Genomic DNA, 15,056 nt, shown 5'->3' on the forward strand with positions numbered 1-15,056 from the left:
ACTGCGTTGACAATATGCCACGTCGGTTTGAGTGTGAGCAGTAGTAGCATCTCATGGTCTCTACTCCACCGACAGTGAAAATAATCGAAGTCTTTGCAAATTATAATATTACTAGACGCGTGCACGGCTAGTAGACTGTTGATTGTGATACAGTGCGCGGTCTACAAGGCGTTTTCATCAGCAGCAGGTATTTACACGATGATCATTGCACTTTGTGAGACTGATCGTGTCGTGTGTTTATTATACTGATCACTGGTCTGTTCACTCTATAGGTAGATTTATTTGTTGTTTGTTGATACAGCAGATAAGTGATACTCTTTTTTAAATACTCATGATCATAGTGATAAGACCTGGATCTTGATTTATCTATCTCTAATATTTGACTGGAGCCGATCCATCACCAACAGATGCTTTTTATTTAACACCATTATCTCTTTAGCGTGGTTACTGAAAAACAAGTGTTTTTATACTCTGAATATTTATTTTAAGATTTTTTGGCTTGGTTAAGTAATTGTCTGTCTGTTGACTCCAGGTTTCCCACGGTTTTAAGATAAATCACTTTTAGTAAGTCATAGTCATGTTCTTCATGCTTGAGTCTGAACATATTTATTTGGATGGGCATTGCTATTTAATAAGTATTATCTTATAATAACTGCCCTCTTGAGATGTCATTGTTTTTCTTATAAATGTGTGTGATCTTCCTGTCAGGTCCACTTTGGAGGAGAATGTTATTCTGATATGTCAGTTATGACGTCACTTTGTAGGCCAATCGGCAGTTAGCATCACACTGGTTCCTTTTGGATTATTGCTAAAAACAACCTCTGTTATCATCAAAAGTTTGATACTTGCACTTGTCCATCAAGGTAACTTAATTATCACAGACGAACACAATTTTTATGAATTCTGAAGCCTAAATGCAGTCGTCAGAAGTAAAAAGCTAAAGGTTGGCTATAAAGGAACTAGGCCTATTCCCATCACCAAGCTTCCGACAACTCTTTCAGTTTTTATCTAAAAACATGTTCCCAGAACGTTTGAGTTAGAAAAGTTTATAAGATCACAATTATGAGCATAATTAAGCTGTTTTCTCTAATATTAATATTAGGAATGCACCGATATGAAAATTGTGGCAGATACTGATAACCGATAATTCTTTACATTTGAAAGCATTTAAAACATTTCAAATTTGTATATACTTTGATAGCCTGAATACAAAAACAAAATGTTTAACATTAAAAGGCATGGCCCAAACACTTCAACATAAATCAAATACGGTAGCCTAGTTTGAACCAGTGTAAGAGTCCTTAACTTTTAAAATTAATGTTACACTCCTATGGCCAACTTTCTTTATTAAAAAATGATAACATTTTATAATGTTTCATTTTGATAGCATTAGTTAACATGAACCAACAATTAATGAACAATACTTCTACAGCATTTATTAATCTTAGTTAATGTTAAGCTCAACATTTTCTAAGACATTTTTAAGATCCAAAGTTGTATCTGTTAACATTAGTTAATAATGCACTGCGAACTAACATGAACACAAATATTTGATTAATTAACAATAAAATCAGATCCAAAGCACGCACATCCACAGCAAAGCAATATGTTGCTCAAATTGGGTGCTCAACAAGGAAATTGTAAAAAGGTGTGAGTCTGTCATTACATTTTTCACATTTTTGGAAAAATTGATAGCAAAGGCTATTGCTCTCTGTTAAGTTCATGTTAGTTAATAAATGAGACCTTATTGTAAAGTGTTACCAAAAAATCTATTGCCTAACACATTTTTTAAATACAATTAAAATACAATAGCCTACCTAAATAATGCAAACAAGTCATTGGATAACATTGGGCTGCATAAAGAAACAAAATGCATGTGCCATGGATAAATAAAATGTAATTGCCTCTGCACGGACAATAAGGAAATCATTTTAATCAAACCATATTGTTGATGAAAATAATGCGAGAACAAAAAAGTGCTAGTTATTAATAATAACTAGGGCTGCAACTAACGATTATTTTGATGATCGATTAATCGGTCGATTTTTTTCGATTAATCGGTTTATGTACTTATATTTTAGTTTTGCCCATTTTTTCCCAAGTAAATTATTAACAAAGGGTCTTTATCATTCAACAGACTTTTTTTGAGATTTTAACCATTTTGCTTTGTCATATCCTCATCAAAAACATACCTGGAGTTGTGTTTTATTATGTGTTAGTAATCCTTTGTCGAACTCTTCTGCAATCAAAACACTGACCCATACGTACTCTAGCAAATTTCACAAGGAGATTTTCAAATAATGTTTTCACCATGGCAGTCCTTAGGGCTCCTAAAGTAGTTTAACATCCCGAACAAAGCTTGTTAAGGAATCTTTCAGAACATATTTTCACGAAGAATAAGAATAAAACAATAAAATTGCAGTAAATCGCATTTTATTATTTTTTTCCTGTAAACACACAGCTTATACCTGGGAAACAGCTTTATAGCTTATGCTGTGAAATTGTAAACAATCCTTCGAATAAAGTGCCAATGGCATGAAACCTGAATGGAACTCACATTTTAAAGTAAAATTTTAAGTAAAATCCATCAGAAGGTTGTCCAGAAAAAACGTGTTTTCGTTTAAAGGGATAGTTCACTTTGAAATAAAATGTTGGTATGTTTTAGCTTACCTCAAGGGCATCCAAGATGTAGGTGTCTTTTTTTCCGCAGTAGTTTCAATTTTGATATTTTTAGGTCAAACCGTTCTTGTCTGTCAGTCATATAATGCAGGTCTATGGTCACCACCTCAAAGAGCATGCACAGAGTCCAAATTAAACAATTCCCCATCGTAAGTACTGATGGCCTAAGACACGAAACGAGCGGTTTGTGTGAGAAAACGAACAGTATTTATATCGTTTTTACCTCTACACATCCACGTCCAAGTGATCTGAGGGCGCGCGCGCTTCCTGGTGTGTGACGTGTGCGCGCGTTCTGGCTTAGTCTGCCCAAGCGCTGGTTGTGTACAAGAGGTAAAAAACGATATAAATACGGTTAGTTTTCTCACAAAAACCGCTCGTTTCGTGTCTTACTTAGGCCATCAATGTGTACTTACGATGGGGAATTGTTTCATTTGGACTCTGTGCATGCTCTTTGAGGTGGTGACCATAGACTTGCATTATATGACTGACAGACAAGAACGGTTTGACCTAAATATATCAAAATTGAAACTACTGCGGAAACAAAGACACCTACATCTTGGATGCCCTTGAGGTAAGCTAAAATATACCAAAATTTTATTTCAAAGTGAACTATCCCTTTAAGGTGCTCGTGCAGAGACGTAGTACTCCCGTGCCAGGCCAGTTCAGTAGTGCAGAGTTTACAGGTTACTCTTCTTTTTTGAAGGCTCAAAGTGAAGTGCTCCCACACAGATTTAAAATATGCACGAAATGAGCCGCTTATGGCAAATAAAAGTTATTTAGCAACTAATCGATGACTAAATTAGTTGACAACTATTTTAATAATCGATTTTAATCGATTAAATCGATTAGTTGTTTCAGCTCTAATAATAACGCATCAATGTTTTTGAAATTACAATAATAGTAAACATCTTTAATATTAGGCTACTGTTTCAAATTACTTCATTGCTGTTTAAGCTGCAAGAATGAACACCTGTAAACTGAACAGCTTTGCTAGAAGGTTAATGAACTCAACGGTTGCTGAAGAATGTAGCCTAACTATACTCAAATAATTTACAACTATTTAATTACAAAAATAATTATATGTATATGCAATCCCAATTATAGCTTTTAATGTTTTGCATTACTGTTTAATCATTAAACTGTTTAATTATATACATATATATACACACAAAATAAACGTATTACAACTTACAATGGCACAAAATGCTGTGAGTGCTCAAGCGAACTTGACTGTGCTGCTTGACTCCATAGACTCGCTCTTTCCGCCACAACGCGCTCGTCGCGCTGAAACACTGGCATTCTTTTACAGTCGTTTTTTTCATTATAATGTTATGAAGCTTGTATGACAGATTTGTGCTGCACATGTTGCACTTACCTGTATCTTCCTTTTGGAAGTTATTCCAATCATTCAAAACCATCATGGCGAACAGTGCACATCTCTTAACTGAAGTAGGCTAAATAATTATCTATCGGCTTTGATATAACGGCCTAATTTTCTTATCGGATCGATAATGATAACATCAAAAATGATCATTTATCGGCCGATATCGATATGTGGTCGTAGTGCTGGGCGGTATGACCAAAAATCCACATCACGGTATTTTTCTAAATTACACCGGTTTCACGGTATGTGACGTTTTTTTTTTTTTTTTTTTTTGCATGACTGGGTGTAAAACCCATTTTTCACTGAGTGAGAGAGGAAATACTGCAGTAGATTGACTTAGAATGCCCTATTTTACTAGCCTGGGTTTCCCCATGCTGCCTTGAGCGCAGCGCGATTTTATTCACGCTGCTAGTCAGCATGGATTCCATGGACCAGATTTTCGCCTCAGCTAGGGAACCAATCACAGAACGGGGAGGGAGCAGCAAGACGATGACGACATCTATGCGACACACCGAAGCAGTTTGTTTATATCTATGGATCCAACATGACAGACGTAAAAATATATGCATATTTTTAGGAACACATCTACAAAAATATGCCTGTATTTCAAGTTGATAAAATAATTTAAAATCCACATCAGTTTATTTGTGCCGACGCGCCACGCCCTCCCAGGATCTATAACGTTACCTAGGCTACTTTCACTTTTAAAAATTCATCATAACCGCGCGCGCGCGATCTGCTTGCAGTCGCCGAGATGGATGCTGAGGAGTTGAAGAAAAGAAGCTAGTGGAGATTGTAAAGTTGTCGACAATATGTCATCAAAAATCAAGTCCAGTGTGTGGGAGAAATTTGGAGTTATCTGAAGAAAATATTGTGAAAGGCTTTGCTGCAAACATTTTCGTGTTGGATAGCCGCAAATGTGGAACTTCATCCCTGAGGAAGCACGCAGAAACTGTGGTAACAAAGCAGTTCTATTGAACGGTATTTTTCATATTTAACACTGTTAAGTATGTGTGGTGTGCAGGGCGTGTTTGAACCCAAAATGGTCAGATGTAGGCTAGACGAAATTGCGTGGCATATAGTGTTGTAGCCGCGACTGTTCGATTGGTAAAATGTTATAAGGCTACTCAGTTTTGTGGTAACGTTAGCCATGTTCTTCATGTATCGGCCTTTTGACAGCTTCGGCTGAAGTTGTCCTTGTGTTAATTGTCGTGTAATAACTTCTGTATGACCTGGCAATAAACATTTTTGTAAGCGTGTCTATAATGTGATAGTCTAAACTGATTTTATTTCGGGTGCGGGTCGGGTGTCGGTTCTATTTTAAGCGGGTCGGGTGCAGATTTTAATTCGTGCTGCTGTCGGAAAACGGGTCGGGTGCGGTTTTAAGCATTGCGGGTGCGGATTTACAAAATCGGACCCGTGCAGGACTCTGGTGTACACATAAATCTCTGACCCATCGTCGTCTTCTTCGTTGAATATCTGTCGCTCTACATACGTCATCTGGTATAATTGAAACGATTGGCTATGAGCTACGTACAGGCGCATTTGATAGACATTTGTAGCGCCCAATAAACGGCTCTGGGCATTCGTAAACCACGCCTCAAATACGAGAAAATGAACATGTGGTTCCCAGACCACGTCTCAAAGAGAAAGAGGTCTGACGTTAGCCAGGCTACTATTTTACTGTCATGAGTGAATATTGTAGAAAAAAATCCACACTAGTATTTATACAGGTTTGCAAGGCTGTTTACAAAGAGGTGCCAGCAGGAGGCGCTTTAGGAGCGGCAGAAATAGCGGTTTCCCCGGTAACGGCTGTACACAAAGCAGAAACGCTCATAAACGCTGATTTATCAGGAAAGAGAAAGAAAGATTCAATCGTAATAACAAAGAAACGTTTCTAAAGACCGTCAGTTCTCTTCAGATACATTCATATAAAAACACCCGCGCCGTATTTTGATTTTGAAACGTGCAGTGCTCATGTTTATTCAACGATGTCAATGCCAACCACAAATAGATTTTCCAAAAGGCTGTGTTGATATTGTGAACCAATGTATGGGAAACACTGTAATATAATTTGACAGCTATCAATTATAGTTTAACCTATCCATCTTCAAAGTCACGCTTAGTAACACGTGCATCACCACAATGCAACAGTGCAAAAGGACCGCGCCGCGTTCCGATCGTTATTAAAGCGACATACACCGATATTGCGGTATTTTAAAAATTCATATCATAACAAAAATAAACACCGGTATTCGGTATGAACCGGTACACCGCCCAGCACTATGTGGTCGATATATCGTGCATCCCTAATTAGGCCTGTCACGATTATGAAATTTGGCTGACGATTAATTGACTAAAAAATAATTGCGGTTATGCCGATTAATTGTCTGTGTTAGGGCTTTGGCGATTATGCCGATTAATTGTCTGTTTTAGGGCTTTGTGCTTCATTGATTAAATAATTGTAATGAATTGAATCCTTTGTAAGTTATCATTTTGCAGTGTAAGATTACAGTTAACACCTTTAAATATTAAATAAATATATTCAATAGCTATGACAATTTGTTTATTAAACTTAGTGAGTGTATAAATCAGCAGCAAAAAGTAATTTTTGAAAACATCTGCACAGTAATTTAATAAAAAAAAAAATCTAAACATGTTAATAAAAACAAATGTGCACAAACCATGATAATATGATACGCTTCAAAACAGAGCGGAACAAAGCGGGTGCAGAATGATGTGCTCAAAGCAACATGGAGTCACAGTGCGCAGCGCTGCACAAGTGCGCATTTAAAAGTTCACGGCACAAAGCGAAGAAATGTCGAGGGCAACAGTTTATTGATCATTTGTTTCTTAACAGTTTTAAACTCTAGTTATTGTGCGTCTGATGCCAATTCATAGTCCTTGTGCTGTGTAGGCACACGGTAGCAAGCGAGTCATTTAGAAACAGCAAAAAACTCCAGCAAAATAAAGTCATTTTATGCAAATCCACAGCCCTTTAACTACAGATCAAGCATTATAACGTCAATGTCACATTGGAGAAAGTTTTACCGTGTATCCTGTCGTAACCGGACGACGCGCGCTGTTTGAATGCTGAACGGAATGATTGACAGCTGCAGACGAGTTTGTGAACTTTAATTTAACAGTGTAAATATACTACTGTCCCTCACATTAAGCTATGGAATGGCTTCAGATGACTTTGAATATATTGCTGGAAAACGTAATTAGTGCTTGTCTATTTATTTTGGTCCATGACTCCCCCTTGTGCCGTAGGCCTATAAAAGAGTGCAATAATCGCGGTTGTCTGAAACAATCGCGGTTAGATCAAATAATCGCGATCAGACGGTTATTTAATTATCGCGACAGGCCTATCCCTAATTAATATAGCCTAGTACTTCAACCTGCTATCCTTCCCTCAATTTATTTTTCCATGGACACATGTGAAAAGTTGAGAATTTTTTTTACTGGTAATATTTTTGGAATTCGTTCTTGGATTGTATCTGTTAGTAATGATCCTGTTACCTTTGTTGCTCCTTTGAAACAATTGTCCTGTTTTGTTCCTGTGTCTCTGTCACAACTTAAAGACATAACCTAGTTGCACATGTGAAGCCTAGGCCTTCTTGTTCTTCATGTGATGTTATCCCATCTGCTTTATTTAAAGAGATTGTGGACTCAGTTGGTCCAAGTGTGCTATCTATTTGTCAATAGTTGATTGTCTACAGGTATTGTTCCAGGTATAGCTTCAAACATGCTTTCATTCAGCCCCTTCTTAAGAAAGCAAATCTTGATTCCTCACATGAATAATTTCCATCCAATCTCAAAATTCAAATTGTCTTTTATTTCAAAAATATTAGAGAAGATTGTGTTTGCACAACTGAATGAATTTTTTAGTTAGTAATAATATTCTTGACTGATTTCAATCAGTCTTCAGAGTTGGTCATAGTACAGAGTCTGCTCTATTCAGGGTCTCAAATGATATTTTATTAGGTGTAGATTCTGGTAGTCCTGTTGTTTAACTACTGTTAGATCTCAGTGCTGTTTTCGATGTGGTCGATTATGAAATTCTCATTGATCGTCTTAAAGACCAAGTTAGTATCCAGGGTCTAGCCTGGGATTGGTCTTCCTCATATCTTAAGGGTAGAACCATTTCAGTCAGTTGGGGAAACTGCTCGTCATCTGTAGTGCCACTAACGTGTGGTGTTCCTCAGGGCTCGATTTTGGGACTTTTTATTTTCCCTTTATTTGGTTCCATTAGGAAAGATTTTTGATAAGCACGGTAGTGCTCTATATGCTGATGGTTCTCAAATTTATTTCCCTATAAAACATGGTGAGCAATCTTCTCTTGAGTCTTTGTATAACTGTTTAGCTGATGTGAAGTGTTGGTTGGCAAATAACTTTCTCCAAGTCGAGGGCAAGTCAGAATTTATTGTCTTTGGTCAAAAGGGATATGGTATGGATACTAATGACAATCTGTCATTGCTTCCAGGAAAAAAAAAACGTTCCTTTGTGAAAAACCTTGGCTTTATTTTTTACTCTGAGCTTAAATTTGACCATCAAATAAATGCAGTTGTTAAAAATAGCTTCTTTTAAAAAAAAATCTGAGATCTATAGCCAAGTTGAAGTCTTTCCTCTCTTTTAATGATTTGGAGAAGGTTGTTCACGCATTTGTGTCTTCTCGTTTGGATTACTGTAACGCTTTGTACCTGGGTGTGAGTCAGGCCTCCTCTCTCGGCTGCTCCTGTATTAATTTTATTACATTGGTTACCGATTCGATACAGAATCCAGTATAAAGTATTATTATATTTACAAATCTCTCCATGACTTAACACTTAAGTATATCTCTGATTTAATCAGTTTACATCAACCTTTGAGATCTCTTCGCTCCAATGATCAGCTGTGTCTGACGGTTCCTCGATCGTGCTTGAAATGTAGAAATGATCTTAATGTCCCAGTGAATAGAGCTTTTTCTGGGATGAGCTCCCGTTGTCTTTAAAAACATCTCCTACTCTAGGGTCTTTTCAGAGAAAGTTAAAAACGTATTTATTTTGCTTAGCTTTTAATAATGTGCTGTAATTTCTATGTATTTTTGGTTGTAGGTATTTGTTTAATTTTGTTATTTTTATGTACAGCACTTTGGTACCCATTGAGCACTTTAAAAGTGCTCTAGAAATAAAGTTGAGTTAAAGCAGACTGAGCTTACCTTTTCAACGTGATGACGTTTAATGTTTCTGACTGCCTCTGTAGTCCCATTCAGCCACTTGTTAGCAACAGCCTTTTCAAGACACATAACAGCTTTAAAAAAATCAGGAGTGGGGTAATACTGATGTATTTTATGTCGTAGAATAAAACATGAAAGTGTCTTGACTTGAGCTTGTGTTCACCACAGACCTTATTTCAGTCATTTAGCCTAACCAAAATCCCATTCAAAAAACCCATTGACTTTGGGACGATGGAACCGGAACTGCTAAAATGCTAACTTGCTTCCACGATTTTGGCCTACAAAACCCAGAAGTAGGCCAAGGCTGCGTTTTCACTGGCACAAAAATAAATAAATAAAATAATCGGATATTTCTTTTTTTTACTCTAATCTGACACGGATCGGAATTTCTTTGCACACTACAAAATCCACACAAGATCTGTTTTTTTGTGTTTTTTTTGCATCTGTTCTGAGCTACTTAAAAATTTGGTTTTATCCAATACATATTCGATATCTGGACATCTGGGGCCATATTCACTAAACAATGTATCTTACCACTAAGAGTTCTCCTAAATAGCAGTAAAAGTTCTTTAAGAGTTTTCTCTTAACCTATTCGCAAAGCTGCTGAGTCCAACTTTTACTAAGGAATAGAGAAAAGTCTTAAGCTAAGAAAAAGGGCGGGGTTGACCTCATTGCTATGGATGTCAATACGCTTCCTAACTATGCACACAGTGATTGGCTGATAGAGGAGGTGTCTCTGTCAGTGATTTAATCATAAATATTGTAGAACTAGGTATCATTTTGCCATATTCAAATAAAGATATAGCCTATATATATATATATATATATATATATATATACACACACACACAGCCGACCTAGTTACCACAACCGTTTTCTGCACCCCTCTGCCTCCCCGATTCACTCTCAGCTGGGGATACGAGGAAGTACTCTCTGGGTTTGGGCTAAATTCCGAGCTCGGAGCCCTCGATCTCCTCGGACAGCAGCACGCCATATACGCTTATTATATTCTTTAACTTGTGGAAAAAAACTAACACAGGTAATCGGACATTATTGATTTATTTATTGAAGATTATTTTTGGTGTTTTGCCTTTTTATGATGATAGGACAGTGAGTAGACAGGAAGCGAAGTGGAAGAGAGAAAGGAGGGGAAAGGTCGGGAAAGGTACACGAGCCGGAACTCGGGTGACTCGAGCTGCCCACAAGTCTATCAGAGCTGATGATACGACATTATTTTCAACTTGATTGCAATGTCTTTTTCTCCATCATTCAATGCATTTTGCCTGTACATAAATTAACCTTTATGTCATCATCACAGATAAAAATCTATAAATCAAAATATTTATTGCATTTATGAAGAAAAGGCTCAGCACCCAAGGCTCTATTATTGCCTACTCCTTTTCACAGATTCAAAAAATGTTCAGTCCTAAATTTTTTATATTTTTGTTATCTATATTTTTTATAGTTTCTCCTAAATCGGCAAGTTAGGAGCTACTTTTAGCCTTAAGATGTTTTGTGAATACGGCCCCAGATCAGCCTAATTTAATTTGATTATCATCAAGTTATGTTTACCACAGGCTTTATTTTACTCATAAATTGAATAGCACATCAATATACAGACAGTATAATGAAAACAGCAATGGTACTAGCAGTAAAAGTGACAGCAGCCATAGGCTACTGTATGTGTCTGTCATCAATGTTGACGTCAAAATAACAAAAGATAGCTTTAATTGTAAGAAATGAGAATTAATAGCATCTGCATTTAATTTAGTCAGGAATCAGAACTAAAAGACTGTTATTTTACATTTGATTACTTTATTCAGTTTCTGTAGTATTTCTGAATACTAGTGTTAGATCTACCCAAAAAATGTTTTCTTTATTTGTATCTTTATTATTTTATATACATTTTTGCTACTTCTTTCAATTTAATTCAAAGATTGAAATCAAGCTTGTGTAAACTCTTAACAACAAAATTACCCCATTGTAAAAACGCAATGAGTGAGCAAACATTTAAGTGAGATAAATGTGATAAGAACATTTTCAAAAAAAATTAGTCTATATCGTCATGAATATCATTATCGCAAATATTCTTGAAATATTGTGATATAATTTTGAGGCTATATCGCCCATCCCTAACCAGGGGCGAATTAGTAATTTTGACGTCATCCCCCAATTAATGATTTGTTTGAATGACTCACTCAGATGTTTGAATCAGCCGTTTGAATGAATCGGTTGAAACTCAATGACTCATTAACAGTGACTTGCTGCCATGATGGACAGTTTTAATTTAACAATGAAAGTATCTTTTAAGGAATAATAAGTGCATAGACAGGTCATGCATCAACTAACCAGATACTGAATCCACTCATATTATGGCACTGATTCAGAATATGTTTGTGTGAGTTTAAAAACAATATTTCCTTTCTTTTCAGGAGGAATGTGGACCTTCAGCAAATCTCTATTGCTATTCACTGCTGGGATCTTAATGTCCCAGCAGACACTCGCTCACTCCCACCATCATCATGGACACTCCCATGGTGACGGGGGTTGCCACGGTCACTCGCATGGTGGGGGGAAGATGCATCATGGGGCAAGCAAATGGAGTGCTGAAGCTAACGTGCCCCATGACAAAGAGGAGCACCACGGACACACACACGACCACGGGCACGACCACGACCACACACATGATCATGGAGCTGAGCGATTGAAAAGCCATGTAGAAGCAGGGAGACGGAACATGGTGGAGCTATGGATGCAGGTAAAACATGATGATAGATTAGCGTACTAATAGATTCATATGATGCCTCTAGGGTTATTGTATTCCTCATCAGTTGTTACAATATGTCAGGGATATGTCTTTTGGGATCAAATGTATTTTGTTAAATGAATGAACATTTGAGCATACAGTAATAAAGTACTTATAAATCTTTTGCAACCTTTTAGTTAATTCTGATTCCTGAATGCCCGTGTGCATTTTACTTTCGCTTTTGAATTAGCGCAAATTCGGGGGTGGCAATTGCTTGAATGGTGGGTTCTAGAGCTGCACGATTAATTGTTAAAAGATCGCAGTCTCGATTCAACCCCCCTCGCGATCTTAATCCTGCATTTCTATGATTCTGCCAATGATATTCAACGAGATAAAACGCGCTAGGAGTGGAACGGATCGCACTAGATTCGGTTCGGCATGCATGTGATTCGCGGATTTACCGGGAAACTCACACCGGCCAAAGAGTAGTAGGCTAAAGGGGGTCGCACATTCGAACAAATTCGAACACATTATTCTCTATCAGTGTACACACCGGCGGCGCCATTCGGCGTCTGTCCGCGGCGCCCAGCTACGGCTCAGGGCCTTGTTCAAAATCCTGCCGCGCCACAGAGCGCCATTTACATAGTTTTATATTAAATTTACATTTATTTGTCTCAAATCGTCGTTACTGACTTCACCCTGTGCTGCAATATACATTTAGTTTTACATTAATTTACAGAAATCAGCTGCGTGGATGAAAACTGCTGATGTTATTGGATTTTCAGGAGATATTCTCAATTCATTCAGTTAACGGACGCTCTGAGGTAAAGTGTTCAGACTGCAGACTTAGCAACGATTGTATTTAATTGTACAGTACAATCATAACATAGTACAGACATTATCTTAATTCCATGATGTCCTTAAACATAACAATATTGCTGGCCATAAACTGAGAAAGTGCACGTCCGGTGTGCGATACCTCGAGTTGTCCTAGACGCGACGCGGCGCTGTGCTGCGCTTCTCGTCCGGTGTGCAACCCCTTTAATGCTACGTTTTGAGTGGATGACGAGCGCGAGACGCCGAAATGGATGCCAACAAGATTCTGAATGGAAAGTTTACTTTTAAAAAGTTGCCAAATGGTTCCATTGACAAGACATTGACAAGTGATCTGTGTGTTTTGTCGTTGTGAACTGAGCTATCATCGCAGCACATCCAGTCTTAAATACCACTTGACGCGGACACGAATTCTCTGATGCGATTATTTGCTCCGAGTGTGAATGTTAGTGTGAAATTGAACACTACAGTATATGCCAATGTTGTTTTCAATAAAAAAATATTTGCACAAAGCAAGCCGATCCACTTTTCCATGTTGATAAGTAGGGTTGGGTATCGTTTGAATTTGAACGATTCCGATTCCGATTCCTTGTTTCGATTCCGGTTCCTAACGATTCTCGATTCCGATTCTTTGGCAGGGTCAAAAAAGTTTAGATCAATTTTAATTATATTTACTTTTTACTTTTTATGAAATTTACTATGAATTTCTCACAGGGCTGTTTTCAACTACAATATAAATATCAAATCTACTTTAAACAACTTTTTTGACATTTTAAATGAGCTAGCTAACCAACGGTCTTTCTGAAGGAAATAGTCTGACCTTCTCCATCAATTGAAATATAAAAAAATTTGCATCACAATAAGTGTATTGTATTGTATGTGATTGTCACTAACATTTTAGTAACTAAACTGAATTTTATTAGGTTTAGTGACAACATGTTACAATGTTTACATGGTACAATTTCTGGTAAGCTACGCTTTTTAATTATTTCATTTCAATTCAGTTATTGTGATTTGATTTAATATTGACTCATTTGGATAAATATTAGGTACTCAAGATAGGCTTTAATTTTTCTCAAGAAAAAAACAACTCACCTAATGCTGTAAACATACAGAGAGCCCTATCAGCTGGCAGTATTATTTAAGGTTAAAAATAACTCAAATTAAATATAATGCGTTTTTTTTTATTATAATAACAACTTTATTTAATGATATAAGTTCAAATATAATAAATATGTAATATAGTACACATATTTAGCAAAATACTCTCTATAGCTCTTTTTTTCTTGCCAACTAGCCTATGTGCTACAGCCTATATGTTCATTAAATGGCTTGCCTGAGGTAAATATGACATAATTGTTCTCCAGCTATGTTATTGACCTCTTCACGCTGATAAAAAACACTGATTGATCGATATTATATATGAGGAATATACAGTTAGGTAAGTTGTAGTCTACTGTATCTTTCAACAGTGTTCGTGTTTTTTGTACTATTAGCTGCTAGTCGAGATGATCGGTTCACGTGCGCTAGGGATCTGTCGCGTCACATTTACAAGCGCCAAAACGGTATTTATTGTTATAATTTCGTAATAAAATTGACAGAATCTGAGAGCTGAGATTTTTTTGCATATCATAAAGTAACTGCTCTGTCTAGTCTGTCGGTCTCCGTGTCCTCTTTGCTTCACGATTTTATTGTGCGTGAGAAAATGGATGTGTGGTGTGAGAAGTGTCAATTGCGTGTGTCTCACGGTAAATGCGTGAGAGTTGGCAGCTCGTAAATGTGTTTTCATGAATATATATATTTTTTTACGTTCGCCGGCATCGCGTGCAGTTTTCAAACGGACGAGCAGAGGACGAGAGAATATGGTTGCAACTTGCAAGATACCGAAGAATAAGAAAACATCATAAGTACGTTTTTAAGGTTTAACGTCAGGGTTGTTTGCTCTGAATACATTTTATGAGACGCTGTGTGAGTTAATAAGGCAACCCACACAGCGTCTCATAAAATGTGTCGGTTCGCAGTTTAGCATAACAATCAATATAAGCTTACACCTGTGCTAGTACACGCATTTACCATGCCGTGTGTACGTTACAAATGTTTAACTAAAGTGTCAGCGAGTTAACATTTGGCAGTTTGAAATCGATTATGTTGTTACTTCAGTTCAGAATAGGGCTAGAAATGACTTAGACAGCGGT

General features: G+C 37.0%; 1 protein-coding gene across 2 annotated transcripts in view; it reads left to right on the top strand.

Annotated features, from left to right (window-relative positions):
• Nucleotides 1-15,056, top strand: part of slc39a7 (solute carrier family 39 member 7) — a 38,685-nt gene continuing 23,629 nt past the window's right edge. The window contains exons 1-2 of one of the 2 annotated variants that reach the window (XM_082186749.1): nt 1-187; nt 11,714-12,039. In XM_082186749.1, coding sequence (XP_082042875.1) covers nt 11,719-12,039 — 321 coding nt within the window. In that variant the 5' untranslated portion in view covers nt 1-187; nt 11,714-11,718. The remainder of the gene's footprint in view (nt 188-11,713; nt 12,040-15,056) is intronic. The other variant, XM_082186750.1, reaches the window with a different exon arrangement.

This window comes from Leuciscus leuciscus (genome assembly GCF_965113295.1).
Source record: "Leuciscus leuciscus genome assembly, chromosome: 12".
Taxonomy (NCBI): domain Eukaryota; kingdom Metazoa; phylum Chordata; class Actinopteri; order Cypriniformes; family Leuciscidae; genus Leuciscus; species Leuciscus leuciscus.